At 45.3% G+C, this 26542-nt stretch overlaps 1 protein-coding gene across 3 annotated transcripts in view; it reads left to right on the forward strand.

Annotated features, from left to right (window-relative positions):
• Positions 1-26542, forward strand: part of TSC1 (TSC complex subunit 1) — a 206047-nt gene that overhangs the window by 92817 nt on the left and 86688 nt on the right. For all 3 annotated transcript variants that reach the window (XM_078646165.1, XM_078646164.1, XM_078646166.1), the window contains exons 6-11: positions 2561-2715; positions 3618-3691; positions 4937-5115; positions 6353-6453; positions 15695-15797; positions 25997-26091. In XM_078646165.1, coding sequence (XP_078502291.1) covers positions 2561-2715; positions 3618-3691; positions 4937-5115; positions 6353-6453; positions 15695-15797; positions 25997-26091 — 707 coding nt within the window. The remainder of the gene's footprint in view (positions 1-2560; positions 2716-3617; positions 3692-4936; positions 5116-6352; positions 6454-15694; positions 15798-25996; positions 26092-26542) is intronic.

Raw genomic sequence — 26542 nt, forward strand, 5'->3', positions numbered from 1 at the left:
AAAGGATGGTACGACGAAGGCATAGCGCTGCCTGACCTCCAACTTTATTATTGGGCGGTTCAACTGGTGACAATTAATCACTGGCTATATCCTCCTCCTCTCCCCCCCCAACCCCCCTGATGACCCGGCATTTTCTCTTGACCGGTTTCAAACTGAGTGCTCCGGCTACCTAGGGGCCTTATACTAAAGTGACAGAAGGAACAAAAAGAAATACTTTGGCCCCACACGTCACACACTAGAAATATGCCACATAACATTCTCGTCTGGGAAGGGGCGGGTGTTCTTTATAGAGCAACACCATTGTGGTATACACAGAAGCTGGCCATGCTGTGATATCAGCATGGGTTTGATAAGTGGGACCTCATTGGTATCTCAGCGGTGAAAGACCTGGTAAAAATGGTTCTGTACTAACATTTGGAGAGCCTTATGTGCCGATTTCACATGGCCCAGGGAGAGCTATACAGATACTTGCAGATAAGCAGGGCTCGAAAAAAAAAAAAATGCACTAGACCTGCAGGTCTAGTAACATACAAGATGTCTTCGACCTAAGTGAAATGAACTTGACCTCTGACTCTGAAAGCAGAGAAAATGTGACAAGTTAACAAGATTTAAAAGCACTTTTAGTGCTCATTTACTTTGTGAGCATTAAAGATGCTTTTATATCTTGCTATCTTGTCACATTTCCTCTGCTTTCAGAAGCAGAGGTCAAATGTCAGTTTGTCTTCCTACTCGCCAGAAAGGGCGAGTAGGACCTAAAAATAGCTCGTCCTGAATTAATCTAACTCGCAAATGCAAGCGGTCGAGTGAATTGTTCGAGCCCTGATAAGACATGCACTTCAGGCTGCATTTCCGACCCTTAATGACATACCAGAGTCGTCCCCATTGGAGGACCGCCTGCTAGATGGGCCTCTACTCTTGAAGGCTATATCTCTCACATATAAGAAGTTGAGTATTAACCTCCCAGACTCCTTTCCAAAGCTCAGAGAGCGGTGGCAGGATCATCTGGGACCGATAAGTGACGAGGATTGGCAACTGGCTCTCATGTCTCCTAGGGATTCAGCCATCACACTTAGATTCAGGCTTATACAGCTCAGGATACTTCACCGATCATACATGACCGGGAAGACTTTGGTGAAAATAAGGTCTAGACCTGATGACCTTTGTTTGAGAGGGTGCGGGCACCAGGCCACCTTTTAATCATACTCTGTGGAGTTGCCCAGCCATACGTACCCTTTGGGAGAGAGCCTCGAACCACATACAGACGGCTTTGGGAAAGGAGATAGCTCTGACACCACAACTGGGACTGCTGAACATATGGGACGGAACTGACCTGACTGAAGTCGAACAGCAATTTACAACACTGTGGTACACTTTGTTCAAACGGGAACTGGCAAAAATGTGGGGAGGGGTGGGAACAAACCCGCCATCCACCAGCCTGTGGGCGAAAGAGCTTGACAGATGTATGTTGGCGGAGACGGAGGTAGTCATAGCTAGGGGTTGCCCCAAAAAATGGGATCGCAAGTGGTCAAAGTGGAATGTATATCGTGGAGATATTTGTGTGCCCTTTTATGGTGGCATTAGAGTTGTGCAGAAAAGCAGATAGAGATGGGAATGGTTGATGTATATCTTAACTCGATGTATGCACATGTAATGTACTGATTGACTTGAAAACTGTTGTCTATCTATTCATGTATGGCTGTTATTAAAACCAATAATCCCAAAAAAAAGTCTGATGCAAAATTCTCGATATTACACCAGTGTTAATTACATTGCAGCCAGACTCAGTTATCGCCACGTTAGAATCTTATGCCGCGTTGCATTTTTAAGGTTTGTTAGGGAAGAGGTATGGCCAGGGTGGAGGAGGCATGTTTATGACATCTAAGTTCCTTTGCTATTACTAATTCTGTCATTTTTCCCCAAGTATTTCATCTGAGCAGCTGGAGTCCCTGATAGAATCTAAACATGCCTACGGTTTTCCTGCATTGCTCGTAATGAAGCTTTTATTGCTCAGCATGGGTGGTGTTCTGCTTCTTGAAGTGTCACTCGACAAGCTTGCATGCTCCAACGTAGGAATTCTATCCATTCTCTTATGGCTGTGAAAACAATTCTCACCTAGATATGAAATACAAATTTCCTGTATTTCAAGGCATTCGGAGCAGAGGGATTTTTTTATTTGCTTTTTGTTATCCTATGCTAAAAATTCTTCTATATACAGAGAGATACAGTGAGGAGATTGACTGACTGTTGAGTTTGATGGCCTTGCTTTAAGTCTTCTGCACTTGCACAAGGATGTGACCTAACAGCTATAGCGGTCGACTTCGGAGCTGGGGAACTGGGTTTGAGTCTCAGCAGAGATGCTCAACATCCTGTGATTCTGGGCAAATCATTTATTCTCCCCGTGCCTAACAAAAATGAATGGGTCTGTCTGTAATGCAACTGTGCTCATGTAATGCACTCTGATACCTTCGGGTCAAGTTTGTGCTATATAAAATGCAACAATTTTTTTTTAAAACTGGCTCCCTTAGGTAAATGACTAAACTTTTCGTTTTATTTCCCATAGGCCACGTGGCGGAGATCTATCTGGTTCACCTCCATGCCAGCGTCTATGCCCTCTTCCATCGCCTTTATGGGATGTACCCCTGCAACTTTGTGTCCTACTTGCGATCGCACTACAGTATGAAGGAGAACCTGGAGACGTTCGAGGAGCTTGTCAAGGTATGGCTGGTGTGTCCTGTGGCAGTGAAGCTTACCTCGGAGTCTGTGAAGTGGACTTGCGCTACTGTGACCATTCTTACCACAATATCTAAGCCCTGTTTGGCACAAGTTTTCAGGTCAGCAGTACAGTGCATGATGCTGCGTCGCTGCAGCAAAGGTATGCTTGCATATTGTAGGCTGGGAGAGGCACTTATGGCCATTGCAGCATTGTTCTGAACCTCGGATGTAACATCTTTGTTCAAGAAAATCTTAGCCTATCTATCCAGTCTTCCACCGATTCACCTGGTCCCTTTTGTTTAGCTTTTGGCCCTATTCACAGAGCCCATGAAGAATAGATAAACTTATTAGGCTAAATCTACTTTGGCAGTCTAGTTACAACTAATTAATTTAATCCAGTTATGTTTTTACTTGTAATTACTGAAGAGGAAAAGGTTCTTTTGAGAATGTAAGTGCACTCAGCTTGTAGTTGGAACTTGCTGTTTGGGGTGAAAGTTGTTGAGAAAATACCTTAGAAAGAAATTGTTGCCTTAGTAGAGAATGCTTCTTCTGGCCATTACAGCAGTGACAACTTTCCTGTCCCTCAGTCTCTTGCCTGATGCAAATCATCCTTCCAAATTGTGTGTTTAATCTTTTATGCCCCTAGAAAGTAGGAGCCATGCATAAGTGACTGTCTTCCAACTAGAAATAAAAATACATAGCTTGGGGTTTAAAGGTGTGTCTGGATTCCATACTAGGCTGCAACAGACTTTGCAGAGTTACTTAACTTCATTGTTCTTGCACATTTGTATGGTATTTTGGATTATATGGTGTGGTTTTAGCACCTGATCTCTTTTTGCCCTCGCTTGGTTTTCGACCAGTCGGTGTGGATTTGCATGTTTACATTTGTTGTATCTTTATTGCAGCCCATGATGGAGCATGTCCGGATCCATCCAGAGCTGGTCACCGGTTCCAAAGACCACGAGCTGGACCCGAGCAGGTATGTGTGAACCCACTGGAGGTTCAGTGCAGTCCAGCACGGAGAGGTCATTTTTGACCCATGAGAGGTTCTGTGGAGGCCCAGGAGGGAGAGCATGTTATCCCAGCGGAGGGAGTGGGTGCTTAACAAGTAGAGGTTGCCTGACTGTGATAACCCAGAAATTAACTTGTTTGTCCTCCAGAGTCTCTGTGGTTGCTCAGCAATGTCAGTTTCTTAGTGCAGCAAGTAAAGCCTGCTATTTATTTATTTTATTTTATTTTTAAAGTTGTATATAGCGCGAACCAGACCCTTGCGGGTATCAGAGCGCTTTACAAGGTAGGTGACGTTGTTACATAAATACAAGGAAAATGTTATAGGGTTCAGTGCTGGACCTTGATGTTAGAACCTATCATCATATTTAGATACATGGGTATTAGATAAAAAAAAATCAGTGCGTAACAAGCAAAGATAGAGCGAGCATGTTTTCCAGCATGAAGGCATAGTCGAGTAGGAGAAAGGGATCGTTTAGACTTGGTCAATTATGCTTGGAGGATGATTTTAGCTTCGCAAATACTTTTTATTCTAGTTGAAAAACTGTTTCTACAAAAAACAGCAGATGAAATAATATGTTCCGAGTGAGAACGCGTATGTTGGTGGGGCATTTACCTACATCCAATTTTTCCTGAATGTAGTCTTGTATGGTTTGTAATGTCCCTATAAATAAATTATTTAATCAAAACATTAATGGGGCAATTGAGGTGTTGTAAAAGAGTTATGCATGTGCCAATCCAGTGCTTGTTTTTTCAAAACATTTATAGCCCACAAATGGGAATCCTCATGTAAAGTCAGCTGTGCAGCGAGGCTTATTAATATAGCATGCATTTATAGCAGGTTCTGGTGAGAACATCGTGTGGCAGGTTCGTGGTTCATGCTGCTGCCTCTTCTTTACCGAGTGATTTATATTGATGTTTCTGTGAGAGCTGTGTGTTGCTATAAGGCATCTGAGGCATAAGGAGCTTGATTTATCCAGGATCACACAGGTTTGTTTTGCCCAAGAAGTGTTTGGGGCTGTTTTAACTGGTTGCACAATCTCAATTAGGCCCCCATAAAAGCTTAGTCTTGGGTTGGCCTGCTCATGCAAGCTTGTTGGTGCTGTACTGACATGTTTGTGTCTGGTCCTTCAAATATATTCTCTAATTTGTAGTCTTACTCTGAAGGAATCTGACAGACTGTACTTGATGCAAATTTAAATCCTTGTTTTGGCAGGTGGAAGCGACTGGAGACCCACGATGTGGTGATCGAATGTGGAAAAATATCTCTGGACCCCACAGAAGCCTCTTTCGAGGGTGGCTTCTCTCCTTCATCACTGCATCTCCCATGCCCTAGTACCCACAGGCTGAATGACTACAATGCCAGCCCTTACACTGATAAAAACAGCAGCTATGGTAAGAGCTGTGTGCATGCCAGCTTACGCGCCACTCACTGATGCCATGGAGTTTTGATGGCATTCTGCATCTGTTTCTAAAGGGCTGAGAACTTGGTCCATGTGTTTACTACTCACTGTTTAGTGCCAGGGCTTTTTGACGGCCTGCGGCACATGCACGTTGCGACACCCAGAGTCAGGCTTCTGGAAGTCATGAGAATGTATCTATGATTTTTCTTCTTTTTTTTTTTTTTTTTTTTTTAACCACCGAAGAGGTTTCTTCTTCTTCTTCTTTGTCTTTTTTTTTTTTTTTTTTTTTTTTTTTTCTTTCATCCTTCAGACTCTAGTGAAAGTTTCCAGGAATGGTCAGTTTTTGTGCCATCTTTAAAATGTTTCAGATTCTGATAAAGTTCTGCATTTCCAGCACCCAAGCATACATCCGCCAAGAACCTAGACTTTTGTCTGCAAATTGTTAAATTACGATTTGAAACTTCAGCGTGATTTATAAAACCTTCACAAGCCAAATCTTGTGGGAATAATATGGAGGTTTCAAACTCTTTTTTACATTGATGTCTATTCTTGGATGTCAATATTTTGCATTAAAGGGCCAATGAGATTTACATTCGCGATGCATCAAAGTGAAACACTAAGCTGAGTTAAAAGGCTAGATAAATGGGCAATAGTTGGAAAAGCTGGTCTGTAAATGCACTGTTATAATACGCGTTAAGTCTTCATGTCCTGCTGTTTCCTACGTGTACCACTAATGGGGCCTTCAAGCATGCTGTGAATGACCCTGTCCATTCTATCTGATACTCTGACTGTGCTGAATGAAAGGCTGGTGCTAGGACTATGTAAATGTCTTGTCATTTTTAGTGTCTGTATTCTTGTTGGTGGCTAGCTGAGGCCGTTTTACCAAATATTCTGTTGATCTCGATTTCCACCTCCTCTTGCCTTGATTAGTCCTTTACGCAAGTCTCACCCCAGTTGTCTTGAGTGCTCTGCAGAGGAATACAAGAACCAATTCAGTTAACTTTACTGTGAAGTTACTGGTTGAAAAGATTATCATCAGAGTCCCTTCACCCACCCTTTTATGAAATACATTTTTCAGTACCCTGCTCAAGGCCTTTTTTAACATTTCATGCAGGTTGTGTATGGTCAGTGGGTGGGCTCGATGGCTGTGCTGTCAGTTTAGCTACAGTAGCAAAACGTACAGGACAGAGCACTTTAAAAAGTTGGGTGTCCTTTCTTTTCTCTTCCAGGCAGCATCACTTCAACCCCTTACTCCACTCCCAGGCCGAACGTTCCAGAAGTGCCGGTTCCACTCCATTGCCACACCACTCCAACATCTGAGCCACAGCAGGTGAGACTGTTTGTCTTGTCCAGTGAAGTAAAGTGGAGAAGGGGTGTCGATCACTTTGTGCCAGTGACTTTTGCTTACTCCTGTGGTGTGCCAAGATTTTTGGGATAACTCCTAAAATACAGTAAGTGAATGGTAAATACAGTACCTCTGACCCAATACCCACAGATTAAACTTTGAAAGTAGTTGTCCGACATGAGTATGCCCAAACTCTGATAAAATGGTGTTACTGGCGACCTGCCCGATTCTAACTCTGGACTCTGAAGCGGCAATTTTGATGTTTACTGCTGGCTGATTATGACTTCTAGCATTGGTTTTTGCAGTCGAGTGCTCTAAATGGTCCTGCATTTTTAGGTTAATTCTCTCTCGTGAAGTGTTATAGACGGAAAATTTAAAACACATTTAATCCAGTAGTGTGTAGCCTTGTCACCTTTTTGCTAGGCTGCACTGCATTCAGTGTTGCTCTGTACTCCAACATTTTCACATTTGGACTATCACTGTTGATTATTGGCTACTCTGATGGCTAAGAAACAAAACGTTCATGTATTACTTGGGGTTTATATTGCACCCAGTTACAGCTGTCCAACCCATTTTAAAAGGTTCTAAGACCATCTTGCTCGCTCTCGTGCTCTCTGTGCCTCAATTCTTTTTTCCGGCTTGTGCTCAGAAGATCTCAGAACACTTCAGGGTTCAATTTACCTCAAAAAATGTCTTCATCTTTTAGGTTTTTTCAACGTTTTAAATGATCCCTTCCCATCACTTCATCTGATTTTAAGCGAATATTTCACTGGAAATGCCATTTCTTTTTGTTGGAGGCCCTTCATGAGGAAGAAAAAATGTAGCAGCAGACCCTCTTACAGTCTCTGTGGTGTCTACCACCCCCACGTTCAGTAAAAAACAGCAAATGTTCCCGAAAGGAAGTGATCGCATCAGGCTGAGAAGTAAAATGAAAGACCTTAGGGCAGGAGGAAGAAACGGAAAAACCAGAACAGAGAGGAGGGGCTTCCCCCTTTTACAAAAGGTTTCCTCTTGTGAAAAAGACTCCCACAAACTAAGATCTGAAGAGAGTAGGCGTAGAGAACCTAATCGCTACCATTCCAAAAACTATTGCCACAAAATCACCTGGGGACATCAAAACCATCAGCATCATTCTGTTTGCCGTCCAAGTTAGATGGCACCACAGACATCGATACCTCTGGTACAGACTCCAGTGGTATTGTCAATATCTGTGACTTCAGTTCAAATTCAATTCAGAGCATCATTACCTCCATCAATCCCTCCTAACCCAACATCAACTACATCTGTTAATTCAATATGTCCTCCAAAAACATGCAGTAGAACTCCTACATCTCAAACAGGAAAAAGTACATAATCCAAATATTTTTTGCTACTCAAGAAAATCTAAACAAGAATTCAGACCTATTTTTGATCAAAGACAAGCGAACAAATGGATCAAAACAAATTCCTAATGAATTCTGGTCCTAGACCAAATGTATCCACTAATGAAGGGAGACTGGATATGTTCTCTGGATCTGCAAGCTGTGTAGTGCTACGTTCCTAAAACAGACAATACCTCAGTTTCATATGTGGCAGGGCTCATTTTTATGAAAACAAGGTTCTTCCTTTTGGGCTGAAATCCGCACCACTGTATTTTTCCAAATGCATGACCTTAATCGCTGATCACCTCCAGAAGAAAAGAATCTACATTTACCCTTACTTGGGCGACTGGCTAATCAAGAGACCGACTGCGTATCAAACCTAATTGGATTTCACTGCAATAACCACTTCCACAGTACAGATAATTGATTTTTTAGGGGCAACTCTAAACATGTAAAACAAAGTGTATTCTTTGGAGAAGCATATTTACAGTTTTACAAAAATGCCATCTGTTACTAATCAAGCCCTTTCCAACATCTTTTCCGAACTCTTCCCTGTTGGGGTCCGTGGCCTCCTTCATTTATCTAATTCCCAATGCACGTCTCCGCATGAGACCTTTACAGCAATGCCTATAGTATCAATGGTCCCAATCGAAAGCCAACTGGGAGAACAGTCTAACTCTGTCTCTACAGGCGTAACCATCCTTAAATGGTGGTAGTGTAAAAACAACCTTCTGAAAGGAACACATTTTCATCAGGATTTGCTAAACAATTGTCACGGATGCCTCACTGATAGACTCTGAAACTGAGCTCACCAACATAACCATTCAGGTTTTGAGGTCAGAAAAACATCTTTACCGCATTAGTGTCCTAAAAATGAAGGTTGTCCTTCTAGTCCTCATAGCATCCTTAACACTGAAGAACAGAATCTTGGTACAAAGGGGCAATACCGCAACAATGCACTACCGCAACGATACACTGCAGTAGCAAACAAGGTGGCATCCAATCCAGAATTCTGGAATCCCAATCAATTTGGCATTAGTTGCTAGCGAGAGGGTTGTCAATTCAAGCAATTCTCCTACTACGAATGTAACCTTGTCAGGCTAACCTTATAAGGAGGTGTTTTCAAGAAAATCACAAATGGGAATTAAAAAATGTTTTTAAACATCTTATTCAATATCTGCCACGACTGGGGCTTTCCAGAAATAGATCTCTTTGTAACAAAAGCAAGTGCAGAATGCCCAAATTACTCCTCAAAGTTGTGGGATCCAAGATCTCTGGGCAATGCTCTTTTGATCACCTATCTGTCAAGTCCCACAAGACGTTGCAGTGAATGTAATAACAGATTCTTTACCCAAACGCACACTCATTGAATTTGGGAGCGTGGCTCCTGAGGACATACAATACGGCCATGTGAATTCACCGCCACACTGGATGAACATTCTTAGGGAAGTCCAGCGTCCACCCACCAGGGCTTCAGATGCTTTCAAATGGAAAAGATTTGTTATTTGGTGTTTAGACGAGGGATATGACCCCATTCATTGTCATAAAGTAATCTTACTTTATTTACTTAATCTTCCCAAGTCAAAATTACAACATGCATCAATCAAAGTTCATCTGTCCGCCATTACACCATACAATACAGAAAATGGCCAGCTAAAAGATATTTCATTACCATTCCAGTAGTCAGACTCTGGAAGGATTGACGAATACATGTCCTCCAATGAGACTACCCCCCCCCCAATCTCTCTTAGTAATTAAATCTGGTCTACCATGCAGAACCTGGAATACAAGTAACATTTTCTTCATTAATTACCACCTTGTAGACCTATAATTTTGATTGATACTTCGAACAGCAAATTCTTCAGTGTCAGAAGCTAGATTGGATCCAGAGAATTCTTCAGCAATGCTCCAGTAGGTGGCACCATGTGGCTCCTCAATAAGTGTGTACAGCCCCAGAGTGCTGCAGCAGAACTGCATATAAGTGCCACCCTACATGCTAACATCAGTTTGTTTCCTATGACCCTCAAAGCACTTTCCCTTGAAAAGGATAGATTTCTCCCCACCCCCCCTGCCCCCTCCTCCAACTATACTGATTATCTTCTTAACCTGTACTTACAAAGCGCCAATGGGCTTGATACAACCCAAAACACCACTGGATATGCCGCAGGAAAGCACCTCATTTGCAGTAGTGATTCAAAGGGCAGCCGAAGCATTAGAACTAGTTTCCCACGATTGAGACCAGATCAGATCAGATATGCTGACTGAAATCCTCCAACCGGGGTCTTCATCTGAGCCACTGTTTAATGAAGCCCTTAATAATGCCCTCGTGGCATTCCATGTCCCCCAGTTAATCAACCCACAGCTCGACAGACTAGACCTGCCCCTGATGATTCATACTTTGTCAAAACATCAGACACCCAAGAGCATTATTAACCAAGCTTCAACATATAGTCCTCTCTGGTTCCTTTCTGACCAATTCCTTAGACGGGGCATCAAACAGAATTGATTAGTTTGGTTAGAGGCTTTCTCTTCAGCCAGTCTAGCACTTGGATCTGTCAACGTAGTGTTTGCTTACTAGGCCAGTACCCACCTACCTTGTGGGACATGACCAGTGATATTTTGCTGGCTGTCCCAAAGTATCTTTGGTTCTTGTTAGCCCATACTATGAATGTTGGCCAGAATGCTGCAAAGTATTTGCTCCAAGCCAGACTGGGCACAAGGGAGTGTATTGGTAGGGCTATAGGCAGCAGTGTTGTACTTGAAAGATACTCCTAGAGTTAACCTGGTGTTTGAGGCATGTGGGCTGCTAAATTCATATCTTAGCATAGATCGCTGCCTAGTGTTGGGTCCGGATGTTTGCACCATGGAGTGGATGCCCATGCGCACTGTAGTCCAGGGGAGGAGTCACCTATCTCGTGATACTTCGAAGACTCTTCCAAGACAACAAGGTGCAAACATCTGGACCCAACACTAGGCGGCGATCTATAATAAGATATGAATGTCAGCAGCCCTACATGCCAAGAACAGATGCATACTGGTAAGTAGCATTTGCCTTTCGGTAGACATGCAAGCTTCTCTCATGGATATGCCTTTGGTGGCTCCAGTCTATCCAGGGAGAAGTCTGATTCAGTGCTGGAACGATTCAATCAGAAGACCACGTTGCGATCCCTTCGCTTCTCCATGCAGGAGAAACCATTTCCCCACCACTTCAGTAAATTCGGAGGCTGCTCCAAGGAGCTATTTTCTAGACCATGTCAACCCTCCCAGTTTATTTTACAGAATCTGAAATCCTTTCAAGGCTGTGGGCTGTAAACTAGCAGAATTCACATCTCAGCAGGGACAGTCTTCAAACTCCGCTTCCACTGCTGCAGTAGATTCCAAGCTGCTTTAGGTGGAGTGCAGCGACCTGGACCGGGAGGAGGCCGGGTACAAAGTTTCCTCCTCGGCTGGGGAATCGTTAGACAGATTTGTTTTACAAATATTCCGAAGGGGTTATGCTCTACCTTTTTACTTCTACTCCTTTCACTTCCCTGTACTCCAGAACTTTTGGGGATTCTGCCAGTCATTTGCCCACTAAATGTGCCATTGAGTGGCTATCTGATTCAGAGGGAGAGAGTTTTGGAATTCTACTCTTAGTGCTTATTTTGTAAAAAAAAAAAAAAAAGAAGAAGAGCAGTTTTGCACAGAAGCCTACAGCTGTGCAGCAGCTTTAGCTAGCTGACCGACTCTTTTGTGGGTGTGAATGCATTCGTTCATGGAATACTACTACCTTGACAGCTATCTCTGGCAGAAAAGTCACAGGGTCCGCTTGGTTTTACAGGAATTCTAATCAGAGTCCACTCCTCCACCTTTGGGAGATACCACTGTGGTATCTATTCTAATTGTGCAGAATCTGTGATTAGAATTTTCCATCAAGAACAAGTTTCTTCCCTTTGGTTACTCTTTCTGGTGAATGCTGTTATCTGATTCCTCACAGGCCTTCTACCGCCCCGTACTGTGTAGTGGCTTCTTTGATATTCAAAAAAGGTCCCTAATTAGAGCTCGGCACACAGTCTCCCACAATTTGTCTACCATCTGCGTCTTAGGTCGAAGAGAGAAAGATGCAAAAAAGTGAGCTCCGCGTGCAGGAGTGGTGGTTATATACGGCTCCGCTCTGTTACTTCCAGGGCAGTACAGACTCTTCGTGGAGCCAAAAGATGCCATTCTTTGGCACACAGGAGCATTGCTAAAGAATTCTCCAGATAGTCTCATGTATGAGAATATGCTAAAGGTGAGGAATCTGCAGTTAAAGTATCGACCAAAAAGAGCATTACCAAAGGCAAGTAACTTGTTTAGCGATTTTCACACACATTCCAGCCATCACCATGCATAACCGTTCAGAAAAGACTTTCTCTGTGAACACAACTCATGGTAACCCCCTTCTAGTTAATGAGGATGCATCCTTATTGACAACACAAGAATTTCATTCACAACATTGGTCATTGCTGAGGGTGTTTCAGATGCGGATCGTTCTCCTAAACAAATCGATTTGATGACTTGTGCTCTTGGCCTTGGGTTTAAGCCCTAAAATTTCAACAGTACTCCTAACAGATTCTCCAAATTTGGTGTAGTAAAGCTCATTGGACATTCTGTAGGAGGAGGAAGAACTAGAGGTGGTTGTTTTGCTCTGGCAAACTGTTGATTCTTGTTGTCCTAATGTAGAAAAGTGCCAGTTTAACATGATCACCCCCACTTTTTGCATGGTATTCGATTAAATTTTGACAAAGTGCGCTGGGTTCCTGCTATCCAGGTCCCGAGTGCCAGATCTCTTCCTCTAAACTGTACAGTTGTTCCCCCAATTGGCAATACCTTTAGCACCCCCTGTAATTCCCAATTAATTGGTACCCCTGGTATCTAAGGCAGGGTGGCTAAAGAGGGTTCCCAAGAGCTACAGCATGTCTTGTGCCACCCTAAGGGACCCCTCTGTACCAACACTCGAACTGCCTTTGAAGGCTGCGTGGCCTGGTGCAGAGAAAAATGGACACGACATGGCACACCACCATTGTGCTGTGCCTGCAGACTCTTCATGCAGTATAGGCAAGTCACCCCTGCAGCAGGCCTTACAGTCCTGAGGGAGGGTGCACTATACTACATGTTGGACATATCTATGAGAGCTGATGTGCCCCTGTTTCCAAGTCGATTCTTAGATATTGCTAGTGAACAGGGAAGCCATTTTGAGTACATGTGCTGGACACTGGTGATTATGAGTTCCCCGGCAACATGATGGCTTCAACTATAAATGTTTGGTATCAAATATCTTGTATTAATCAGCCCACACTGATTCCATTGATGGATTTATTAATTTATGCACCCAGAGCGCACCTTAGATGTGCCCCTGAAAACCTACCGACTACTAGTTTTCTGGCTGACTGGTGTAGACCAGCCTACCACCACAAACCGGTTTCTGACCACCCTACAGGTGAGAGCCTGAGCCGTCTGAGGGTAGAAACCATGCCTGCTCTGGCCGGCAGTGTTGTCAACTCCTCCAAGCAGGATGGCTAAGTGATCAGCATATCAAGATGGGATGGTTCAAAGGCCTGTCATCTTTGAAATGTGACCTAAGGCTTTCTCGGACAGGGGAAATGCCACCCCTGCTGGGCCCATTTGGCACCAGGACAGGTGGGAACATTTAAGCGGTCACGAGGTGTTACACCTCCAGGCTGGACACAGCTCTAGGGGGGGATATTCTGAAGTGAACACGAAAATAGGAATCTTCCATCTTGTGTATGGTGGAATTAGCTTCCTGGGTTAGGGTTATGCTCACTTCCCACAGGAAGTGGTCATATAGAGCGTGTAGACACCCTAAAGGTAAGTAGCCCATTGGCTACTACCTGTCACTCCCTGTACCGCCCCTAAATTGAGTATTTAGGTGGTACTCCTGACACCAGGAACTTAGATGCCACAGATCAAGACGGGAAGGACACAGAGCCGTGAGAACTGAAGGCTACTGTGGACTTCTGACCCTAAACCCTGCCTGCCGCTCCTTGTCTCTACAATCACGACCCATCTACTCGTTCTGCAGCTGACCAGCTTCCAAGAACCCCGGGAGACTGCTAGCCCTTTGCAAATTGCCAGGCATTCTCCTGTGGAGTAAAGGAGCTACTCCCCTGCAGTCCTGCAGGAACAGAGTTGCCTCCCCCTTGCCAGCCCGAAGCAGCAACCCCCCAGGAAGAGGACCCTGTTCTCCTGAGGGTCGGATCTGTCATCCCACCAAGTGAGAAGACACCAGGACCAACCAATACCCTGGGTACCGGACCCCTTGCAGCAAGTCCAGTTAGGACTCTGGCTCAGAAGCAAAGCAGCTGTCGAGGGACGTCCGCATCGCAAAGAGACTTGCTTCTCGAGTGGCTCAACTGTCTTGATTTTGGTACCCTCGACTGGCGAGACCGGTGACCTCAAGGTTCCAGGGTGCACAGAGCCCAGCCGACCTTGCTATTCTGCACCCGAGCACCCCAGCCTGGGTACTGGCGAACCAGCTGTGCCCCTTGCCCTCAGGACCCTTGTGAACCGATCTCCTTGTAGGGAGCTCCCAGACTTGTGCCCAAATCCCGCCCTCTGCAGTTTGTTTCTAGGTGACCCCCCTCTTCTTTCTACCGACATAGCACGCACATCTACCACCCAGACGCTCCAGGGCAATTAACTGCTGGTAGTACTTTGGACCTTGCAAACCCCCTCACAACCCTAGGTCCAGAAGGAAATCCCCCAAAAATGTGTGCACTTTTATCCCATATGAAAGATTTGTGCTCAAAGACTTATTTAAGTGAACATTTTACTTGACTGCTAAAATCGATATTTAAAGTACTTACTGGATAACAAAGTTCATGGTATTAAAAAGTATATAAAAATACGACTTATTTTTTCCAAATTGGTCTCTGATTTTTTCTGGAGTGTCTTATTTATTGCCTCAGTTTGTGTCAACAAATGCTAAGCACTACCCTTTGATATGCCTAACTGCACGCCCATACTACCCAAAGTAGAGCATTTGGGTTATCCTTTGGTCCTCTCTAAATCCATTGGGGTTTCCCTGGACTCTTTACACAGTGTAGCTCGTTTTGGTCCACTAAATATATAGAGCCAGCTTCCTACACCTATGAGAATTGAGAAGAATTCACTCTCCCACCATCCTTCCATCACCAGCTCTTCCTTTCAGCACTTCACTCTGCTCCAAGTCTTGTACCTTTGACATTCTTGTGAGAAGGTTACTCATGGCTGTCTTTGCATTCCCTATAAGAAATGCTGGGCACACACCTGTTGTCAGCCTGTGAGCATCGCCTGCCTTTGCATATGCTAACGACTCTGCCCTCCGCTTTGCCTCTGTTACAACTAGTACAGCCTACGAAGACCCTGGGAACTTGGACATTACTGAAGGGCTACACTGCCCCTTTTTGCCTTATGAGAACGGTCAGTGTGCCACTCAGGAAGGAATATGTGGTTTGACATGTATCACCTTTCTGTTTGTGATTCAGATTGGAACAGGGTCAACTGGACGTGTCTGGTTTGGAGGTCGTCCTGTTCTGATCGATCTGGTGGCTCTAAGCTAGTCTTTTTTTATCTCTTAACCTAATCATCTGATGTGTTTAGTGGATGCCCAATTTGGACAATGGCCTTGTGGTGTTTTCAGTTTTGGCTACATCCTGCTTCCATAGGGTTCAAGGTGATAATGGTCACAAAACACCTGGGTTCACCTGAAGAGCCAGTACATAAGCATTGGTTTTTATTTGTGCATCTGTTGGGGATAATTTGCTGTAGCAGCACGCTTGTTGTTATTACTGTAATTTATACGCAAGATACTTGTTCTTCATGTTTCCTGTTTTACTTCCTTGCAGGATTCTCTTTGGAGCCCGTCCACCCTTTGCGGTCTGGCCACCCCTCCCACTTCACCAGTGAATGGGACTTCTCGTCCGTCCAGCAAAGCCCCCATCATACCTGGTAATTCTCTAACTTTGAATGCATTGTGAATAGCGATGTGCCGTTTTGAGTGAAGATCCGAGAAAGAAGTAATTAGTTTAAACTCTTTAGAAAGAAATCCAAAAGCCACCCAGGGCTATTCTTAACTAGCATGATCAATAGCTGATGCAGAGCACATGAATGGCACAGGCTGCTAGCCGGGCAAAGGCAGCCAAGTGTGAACACGCAAATGGGAGATGCCAGGATATGTGGGTATGCGTGTGCTGCATGAACAAGTGGTATGGGCAGGGATGATGGGTGACTCCTCTGTCATGTAATCTGGCCCCATGGACTCAACGTGCCTGTGCCTACTATGACTAGTACAGTCTGAATGCCCAACCCCTCTTTCGTCATATGTCTCTTTACTTCAGACTCTGAAATATAAGCCCCGTGCAACACTGGCATGAATTGAGCAATGCCTTTTGGATCCAAAGACAAAAAAAATCTGCAGATTTTGGTGAAAATGGCAAGTCCGGGCCTCAGCCCTGTGTACAATTTTGTTGCATCAACGTGTTGTAGATTCACAAGCAGTGCTGAGACAGCATTATCATGCTGCAGGATTCACTTTCTCATATAGCATTTTTTGATGGTAGCGGCATGGATCAGACGTCTGATAGTGTATAGTTGGTTTTTATAAGACATTCCCAGTAAATTCAGCACAAAAGAGGGGTGCAGTGTCTTGAGGGGAGACGAGAAACAGATGAGAGAATGAGCTCTTATGGGTGGATCTGAAGAAATGACCAGAAGGACCTGTGGGGGGTGGGGATCCAGGTGGTCAGATCTGAATGCTCTCACACACCCAGGAGGGTGTCATGCTTCATAATACAGTGCTCCTTGTCAAGCCGGTGTTGCAGTGCTCAACGGGCCCTCATTGATGACTCTTTAGCGGAGATCTTTTAATCTAGCCGTATTGTGAGTGCAAGTGTCTAAGGGAGACCAAAGAAGGGTTTACTAGGACAGTCCCCTTGACACAATAAAAACTTGCCCCAGTATTGGAACTTTCATAGATTCCCATGCTTTGTATCATTCCCCGTCGTCAGAATGGGAGCCTCGGTAGTATCACAACCATAGAAACAAAAGAGAAAAATAGGCCTAGGCCTCATCTCATTTTGTATCCTATCACCCTCTTTGTGTAAAAGAGACCAAACTTTTGTCAGGACAAATCAGAGCAGCCTCACCCCATAGAACCTTCCTGAGAGAGCTCAGAGCCTCAGATTTTTCTACTGCACGTTGTGCTAGGGAGTCTCCACTGAGCTCTGCTCAGTTTTTTTTCATTCATACTTATTTCTTCAACTTTTCATCGACAATCAAGACATGTCTGACAAGGAGAAGAAGGCCTTATTCAGGTCCTGTGCGTCTTGTAGCAAAAAACGACTTTTTGTAGAAGATAAGCATGAGAGCTGTATCTATTGCTTATACCCGGACCACAAGGCAACTGACTGCAAGATTTGTAGAACCTTCTCTACAAAAACACTTCGGGACAGGGAGGGCGGCTATTGACCTGGCTTCAAAAGATGAAGACTCGGAAGGAGGTGCTCTCATCGGATGAAGAGGATTCAACATCTCTGGCTTCCTCTCGCAAATCCAAGAAGAGGGTTAGGTCTCATTATTCTTCAGCCGAGCCCCCTATCAAGGCCCCTCATAAGATCTCTGACAGGTCCGAGAGGGCTAGTCCCATTAAATCTCCTCACTGAAGTGAAATGGAGAGCCTGGGACAGGCTGCTGGATTGGTGATAGCCACTAAGGACAAAAAGGAGGTTTCTATCACTTCTCCTCCGTCCAAAATGGAAAAGAATGGTGAAAAATACTCTACAGTCAATCCAGGGACTGTGCTTGAGAGAAAACCGCGTCCGTCGACAGCAAAAACAACAGGTACGTCGACGACGATAGCTTCCCTGAAAGTTTCCGCTGTTTCATTGGCTCCGTCGACGGGATCGTCGTCGGTAGCGGTTTCGACGTCGACAACTCCGTCGTCGTTTAAGGTACCTGGTTCGTCGACTATGACTTCTTCCTCGTCGACGATGATGGTCTCCGGGAAGGTGCTGTCGACGGCCTCGTCGTCGACGAAGACCACGTCGACAACAACGACTTCGATGACACTGATGGTGATGACGACGAGTTCGTCGACGATAATACCGTCGACGACGGTCAAGACTCCGTTGACGAGGTCCAGTGTGCCGCCTACGAATCCATTGACGATCCCGTCGACGACTGCCGCACCGTCGACGACGGCTCCGTCGACGGGTCAAAAACTGCAAATTCCAATACAGAAGATGAAAATTACGCCTGAAATGACGTCTCCTAGACGGGTTTCGTCTCTTCCACCGACAATGCTTCTAGATGACGAGTCGGATGAGGAGGAGGAAGATGGAGGCCATTATGGGGATGCCTACAGTCCCTCAGATTTAAATGTGAAATTGCAAGAGACTGACACGGAGGAATATTATGAGCATGCATATGACAAACAGGTGCATCACTATGTTCCTCAGGAGCGACGTCCACCAGGTTTGGGACAGGACATGGTGGCCATGCCGGCCTCTCTAGTCTCTGATCTACGGATGATGCTGCAGGACTACAGAACCAGGTTTCCTTCAGAACCTTCAATGCAGCCTGCACAACCTCCACCTCAGGTGCTGCCGCAGGCGCAACCAGTTGTCGTACTGCCTCCTTCACAAGTGGTGCCTCTCACGCCACCAGTGGTCATACCAGCGGTCCTCTCCCGGACATCGGATCCCGCGCCAGCCAATACCGGTCTGCAGGATACCTCTTCGGATGATGTACAGGTGGATCCATTGACTGATCCATTGCTGGACCCAGACTTGGATCCCGGTGACAGTGGACTACAGGATCCGGACGCCTCTGGTCGAGATACTTCTGTTTCACCTCCAGTCGATATAGTGGGGTGTTCCATAACCTCATGGAGAGAGCGTCTAAGAGGTTTGGACTACCAATTACAAGGGAGCAGTCTGAATGTTTCCTGTATGACTTCAAAGAACAATACAGAAAATCAGTCAAATCCAATCCCATAATTGAACATGTGTGGGAGGAAGGGATCAATCCAGCCACTGCTATCCCTGTTCTTCCCAGGCTGGAAAAGAAATATAAGGCTCCGGATGGCAGTCCAGCTTGTCTTCTTGGACAGCCGAAGCCTGATTCGGTGATCTCACAGGCCGCTCAAAGCAAATCCAAAAACCCATCAACGCCTTTGACTACGCCTCCGGACAAGGACGGTAGGTGCCTGGATAACGTGGGAAAGAGGTTTTCTTCCATGGCCAGCTTGCTTGTTCGAGCAGCAAATCCTCTAGCCATTCTAGGCAGATACGATCGCCAGATGTGGTGTGACATGGAGCCATTTGTGGAACAACTGCCAGACTCCGCAAGGGAAGAGGCCAGGAGAGTCCTGATGGAGGGAGAAAAATCATCCTCCGAAGTAATCGATTGTGCTATGGATATAGCTTCAACGGCTTTTCGTGCCTTAGCAGGGTCAGCAGTGCTACGCCATCAGGGCTGGTTGAGAGCCACCTGGTTTCGTCAGGAGGTCCAAAATAAGATCCTGGACCTCCCATTTTTTTGGTAAGCATGTTGATGATGCCCTGCAAAGTATAAAAAAAGGATACGGACACGGCGAAGTCATTGGGATCACTGAACTATCGAAAGGTCCCATTTAGAGGTGCATGAGGCAGAGGTTTCTCTTCTTATAGAGCCAACACCCAGCAGAGATATTCCACAGTCTTATAAGACTCAATATTCGAATCCACGCCAGGGACAATCGGCATCTTTCTCTCGCCAACCTCAGCGAGGGCGTCGGAACCGCCAGGGATGCGACAATGCCAAGAGGCAATAGCGGCCTCCTGGCGCTTACTACTGTTCCTCCCCTCCCAGTCACATCAGTGGGGGGCAGGATATCCTTTTGTCTGAACAGCTGGAAGAGTATAACATCGGACCAGTGGGTCCTGAAGATTGTTCAGAGTGGCCATACGTTGGAGTTCCAAGATCTTCCTCCAACAAGAGCTCCTGGCGCCAACCGCACAAAACATCTGGAACTGCTCCATCTCGAAGCCCACCAATTGTTCATCAAGGGGGCAATAGAACCGGTACCTCTCTCTCGGAGGGGCAGAGGTTTTTATTCCAGGTTCTTCCTGGTTCGGAAGACGGCAGAGACTTGGCGCCCCATACTAGACCTACGAGAGCTCAACACTTATCTCATCAAACTATCTTTCAGGATGGTCACTCTCCAAGATATTCTTCCTCTTTTTGAACCCAGGCGACTATTTGGCGTCTCTGGATTTAGAAGATGCGTATTTCCACATACCAATACACCCAGCTCACAGACAATATCTGCGCTTCACAGTAGGCAAGAGCCATTTCCAATTCAAGGTGCTTCCGTTTGGCCTTCGGTCTGCACCACGGGTATTCACCAAAGTGTTAGGACCAGTAGCGGCTTTTCTACGAAAACAATCCCTGGAAGTTTTCCCTTACTTGGATGACTGGCTCATCAAGGCTCCATCTTTAAAGGAAACTTCTCAAGCCGTTTCAACTTGTATCCAGTTGTTCAGTCACCTGGGCCTTCAGCTAAACAAACACAAGTCAGTTCTGCAACCCTCCAGGTCCACAAGATTCCTTGGGGCCATTTTAGACACAAAGCGATGCACAGCTCGCCCTTCAGAGGAACGTCAATAAGTTGATCGTCTCGGCTCGCCAGGTGCTGAAAAAGAAATGCCTTTCAGTCCGACAATACAAGTCCTTGCTCTTGTCGATGTCATCCTGCATACCATTAATACCGCATTGCAGGCTGCGAATGCGTCCTCTGCAGGAAGAGCTAGACAAACAATGGTGCCAAGCAGAGGGCTCATTCAACGACAAGGTGTTGGTGATGCCAGAAATGAAAGGCATGCGAGTGGTGGCTAGTAAAAGACAATATCGCAGAAGGTCTGACATTCAGGATTTCACCATCCCCCCTGATCATGACTACAGATGCCTCTTTGGAAAGCTGGGGAGCAGTGCTCCGAGAGCTTAAAGTCAGCGGGCACTGGAGTCCAGAGCAGCAGCAGTGCCATATAAATTTTTTGGAGCTGACGGCCATTCGGTTGGCTTTGCAGGCTTTCCTTCCCAAAGTTCAGAATCAAACAGTGCTGGTCCGGACGGACAATACGACGGCCATGCACTACATCAACAAGCAAGGAGGAACGAAATCGCAAACTCTTTCCAAAGAAGCTCAGAGATTCTGGGATTATGCGATTCTTCACAGGATCAATTTGCAGGCCGAACACCTGGCAGGTTCTCTCAATGTCACGGCGGACGCCCTGAGTCGCCAGGCAGACGTGAATCGCGAATGGGAATTGAATCAGTCCATTCTGGAGAGTGTGTTCTCGGTCTGGGGAACACTGGTTGTATGATCTTACAACGAACTCCGTTGTAACGCATGCCTTTACCACGCATGCGTTACAACGGAATACTATATTCACGCTTTTCCTTCTCCACGTTTTTTCCGTGGTGACGTCATAAGTAGAAAAAGAAACGGCCGTTTCCTTCTCCTGCGCCGCCGATTTCCTGCACATCTCCTCTAAAGGTTAGTGGTTTATTTTTGGGGGGGCAAGCCCCCCCAAGCCCCCATTTTTTATTTTTACCCTTTACCACACATGCCTTTACTACGTACATCGTAGTAAAAGTATGCGTGGTGAAGGCAGTCGTTGTAACCACGCATGCGTTGTAATGCATGCGTGGTTATGGTTTTCGTTGAAACGGCCTCGTTGTAGAGGCCGTTTCCCGGGAACACCGACCATCGACCTCTTTCTCTCTCCGGTGAACGCCAAATGCCAGTTTTACGCAAGCAAAGTTCCCCATTAGGGATCTCTTGGGAACGCCCGTTCGATTGCCTGGTACGGCACATTCTTTTACGCTTTTCCGCCAATTCCCCTCATTCCACGAGTACTCAGGAAGATGAAGGCGGAGCCATGCAAGATGATTCTCATTGCACCGGCGTGGCCCCGGCAATTCTGGTACACAGAACTCTTCTACTCTCCCAGGATCACCCAATTCGCTTGCGACAGATTCCGTCCCTATTATCGAGGAATCAAGGGCAGGTGTTCCATCCGAAATCGCTGCACTTGACAGCGTGGCTCCTGAACACAGAGAGTTCCGTCATCTTAATCTCTCCAAGGAGTGTAGAGAAGTTTTGTCCCAGGCTCGAGCACCAAGCACTAATAAAGCTTACAAGGCGAAATGGAAGAGGTTCTGCCTGTGGTGTCAAGGACAGGGTCTCCATCCTTACAAATCTCTGCCTCATCAACTTTTGCCATATATACTATCATTGGCTAAATCTGGGTTGGCGCATTCGTCTGTGAAGGTACATCTTGCAGCCATATCGAGGTTTCGGCGCAGTTCTTCAGGCCCGTCATTATGGTCCTCTAGGATTGTTAAACAATTCTTGAAAGGCTTGTTTCGGATGTATCCTCCAGTTCGCCCTCCTCCGCCAGTTTGGCAGCTCAACCTTATCCTGGCTCAACTCATGAAAGCTCCATTTGAGCCTGTTCACAAGGCGGACTTGAAATTCCTGTCTTGGAAACTTGCCCTCCTCTTGGCGCTAAAATCTGCTAGAAGAGTTAGTGAGCTATAAGCCCTCTCCATAGTGGATCCATTCCTTCAATTAAAAAAAGATGTGCTTATCCTTCGCACCAATCCGAAGTTTATTCCAAAGGTGCCGTCTGAGTTCCACTTGAATGAACCCTTGATTTTAAAGTCTTTCTTTCCGTGCCCATCTACGCCTGCGGAACGCACATTACATTCTTTGGACGTTCAAAGATGCTTGTAATTCTACTTAGAACGCACACGACCCTTTTGAAAATCATCCCAATTGTTTGTGTCCTACAGCGCACCACGGAAGGGTTTCCTTTGGCAAAGAGTGGCATTTCCCGCTGGATCTCCAGTGCAATTCAATTCTGCCATCAGGAGGCGGGCAAGCCCCTGGTCCAAAAAGTCCGTGCGCATTCCACAAGGTCTGTGGCATCGTCTGTGGCTCTTTTCTCTGGGGTCGCCATCAAGGACATATGCAGGGCAGCAACGTGGAGCAGTACTCATACCTTCACGAAACACTACTGCCTGGAGTCTGCAGGACGTGACAAGGCTGCTGTTGGTCAAGCAGTACTTCAGAATCTTTTTCATTGAGAGGTGAGCTTTCCCTACAATCCCTCCTTCCTGGTGAGCACATTTTGTTTCTTGTTTTGCTATGCTATAAGTATTGCTATATGGTTATGTGATGCCATGTGTCTACAAAATGTGCCTTGGTGTTTTACTGCTAGCTACTCTGATACAAAGCATGGGAATCTATGAAAGTTCCAATACTGGGGCAAGAAAACAAGTTACTTACCTGTAACTTTGGTTCCCCAGTATTGGTAACTTTCATAGATTCCCATGCGCCCACCCTCCTCCCCTGGGAAAGCTCAGTCTTTTTACAGAGATAGTGGCTGTTAACACAACGGCTACGAAAATCTGAGGCTCTGACCTCTCTCAGGAAGGTTCTATGGGGTGAGGCTGCTCTGATTGGTACTGACAAAAGTTTGGTCTCTTTTACACAAAGAGGGTGATAGGATACAAAATGAGATGAGGCCCAGGCCTATTTTTCTCTTTTGTTTCTATGGTTGTGATACTACCGAGGCTCCCATTCCGACGACGGGGAATGATACAAAGCATGGGAATCTATGAAAGTTACCAATACTGGGGAACCAAAGTTACAGGTACGTAACTTGTTTTCATAGGGGTTATCGGTCGTAATAATTTACTCTGGCAGCTATAACAAATGTGAATGAAGATCAACATGTTTCATGCCTAGGCGAGCCAATGGCCTTTCTTCAGGACCAGATAATTATTCCTACGCTATTGCGGATTGAAACTAGGGATTAATGGTGAGTATCCAATCCAAAACCGTGCTCTTGCACCTGCTGAGATGCAGGAAGAAAGATCCAACCTGTGTAGGGAGAAATGGTGAGACCGCCATTAGAACTATGCCTGTTTTGGTAAGTACTGACAACAACATTTAGGGAACCGGCACAACACTGCCCATTGATAAAGTCAGTCCCTGTAGTGGCACATAAAGGTATAAAATCGTTCCTCTGTGGTTTATGGCACACACGAGAATTAATTTAAAAGAAACCTTTAATAAGCAGTAATGTGCGGTGCGCATGCCACTAATACCGCAATAGTGAGACACCCTGTATTCTAGTAGGCTTTAAAAAACGGGCAATGCAATGTAAAGCCAAAGAGCCCCCACTGAGGGGCCAGTCTACCATTGCAACGCTGGCTCTACTATGCACACCCTATGATGAAGCAAGACGCCCTCCTGTGGGTGCAAGAGTATTGACTGCCTGGTCCCTCCTTACCCCCTCTCTCCACCCCCAACAGGTCCTTCTGGTAATTTCTTCGCATCCACCCACGAGTGCTCATTCTCTCCTCCGTTTTCCTTCTCCCCTCCAGGAACTGCACCCCTCTTTTTTGCCAAGTTGTCCTTAGGAGTGCTGGACCTATTTAAACAGCTCCTTGTCCCTCCCTTGATTATTTACTCCCAGTAAATCCACCTCTTTTAATAGTTCACAAGAGTCAAGTCAGTAGCCCAGACCCAAAGTTGCTTAACTTCGCACCATGGCTCTTGAAGTTTTAAAGTTGCAAAGATGTTTGCTGTGCCACGGCCTCTTGTAGCTGAAGAAAGTTCAAAGCGGAAGTGATTTGTGGCTGTTTGCCCAGGAAAAGAAGGCACCATGCCAAGCACCCTGCCAGTAAAACATGTACCCTATCAGTAATTCTTAGCCCGTGGTCCACTAACCTTTGGGGTTCCACAACGCCTACTCAGGGAGTTTGTGTCTGTTAGGAAAACTAATAACACATTACTAAAATATACACACGTTAAAAAGAATAATTGAAAGTGCTCTGTAAATGTGAAGGAATTTAACATTTGAATTCTAAAAATTAAGTTATCCTAATCTTGATTTCCGGGAACAGTGCAAGTACAGCAACAAGAATCTGGTGTCCGCAACTGGGAACCTCAAATGAAATACTTCCAGCCTTCCAAAAAAAATTCGTTGTTTGTGAATTAAATGAAATATTTCATAATTTCTTTGTGTTTTTGTTTGAGATTCTCCGTATTGTTCTGAGATTCAAATTGTAGAAATTGCTTAGAAGGGGTCCTGAGTTTCCAGCAATTGATTCATTGAAGGTACTTGTTTCAGGACTGACCATGTTTTTAGTGGAAGTTAAGCGACTTGCATAGTTAGACTGCACCTGTGTTGGGCCGCAATACGATGCTCACTTCCCTGATGTTCCCGTCCCTTAAAGCCAGTGTACAGCTTTTCGCTCAAATACTTAACATTGAAAGTGTTTATCCTGATTAACTGCTTATAGAGAGATGTTGCAATGCTAAGGCCTTTAATGCATACGCTTTATTTAAATGGAAGTGTGTGCTTGAAGTCACTTGAATTTCCTTTTGATACTTGTCCCTAAAGGGCACTGTGCACATCCTGTGTCCGAGTATTAGGTCTTGTTTCTAGAGAACCAAGGAATTCAGAATCACACAGCAACTTATTTTGCATGCCAATGAAAAGGCATTTCTATAAGTAGTGCCTGTTGTATTATCCAGTGGTTACAGTTGTATTATTCATTAAGTTACCTTAGACTGCATACACAAGAAAACAACATTCCTAACTCTTGGTTTCACTCGGTGATCTATGGAGGACCACTAAGTTCTTGGTACGTACTTTCACTGACTACCCCTGTGTTGCTATTCAGGCTAAACAGAAGGCGGCCATGCAGCAGAGTACTTTAAAGAATCTGTTTGCTACCTCCTGCACTCTGCCCTCCCTCCACCCCCCCCTCTTTTGATGGGGTATGGGAGAACAGCATTTCATTTGATGTGCGGCATCTGAATGTAATATAGGCGTACTCTACAAAAGGAGAAGGCTACGAACCTGTTGCACATGTAACCCTCCTTCCTCTGCTGAGGCGAGGCAGCTGGAAAGACCTTCCTTCTGTACTTCATCCCTTCACATTCATTTCCTTACTAAATACACAATGGCAGTGACAATTTAATCAGGTTTTTTTCTTTTCTTCAAGATTGGTTGATATGAGATAGCTGAAATAAGCCTACCTTTCAAAGCCAATTCAGTGTTTCTTCTTCTCTCTACTCTTCTTTACAGCATGTGGAAAAGACACACCATCTGGGACTCCTGCTGTTTCTCCCCCTCCGTCCTGTCTTATGGATGATCAGACCCATACAGCACACATGAAGAAGGTTAGCCGTCTGTTTCAAGAACACAAATTTCCTAGCTCACAGGAAAAGTCCTGGATATGTTTTGCAGAAGTCCACCCTCGCCTTTGTTGGGGTTGACAGCTATGTAAACCTATGTGATGATGCTTTTCAACCTGTCCTACTTTCACAGCTAACTCTAATAAGGCTACTTTGACAAGAAGTCACTTCTTCCTTTTGAAGTCCAGCTTACCTAATGTTTTTAAGTGAAAAGCGACTGGGTAGAAATCCTCTGTATGACGTGGACAACTTTACAAAAACAAACTCGAGGGCATCAGTCTGCTCAAATTACAATAAAGTGGAGTGTAGACTTATGTGCTGCATCCCTTGCCACTGTGGTCCTTCTTTTTAGATCTTTTTGAACACTGACTAGCTCGTCTATCTGCAGAATCCCAGAACACTTGAGCATGAGTGAGAATCTTTGATATTTATACCA

This window comes from Lissotriton helveticus, chromosome 5_1 (genome assembly GCF_964261635.1).
Source record: "Lissotriton helveticus chromosome 5_1, aLisHel1.1, whole genome shotgun sequence".
Taxonomy (NCBI): Eukaryota; Metazoa; Chordata; class Amphibia; order Caudata; family Salamandridae; genus Lissotriton; species Lissotriton helveticus.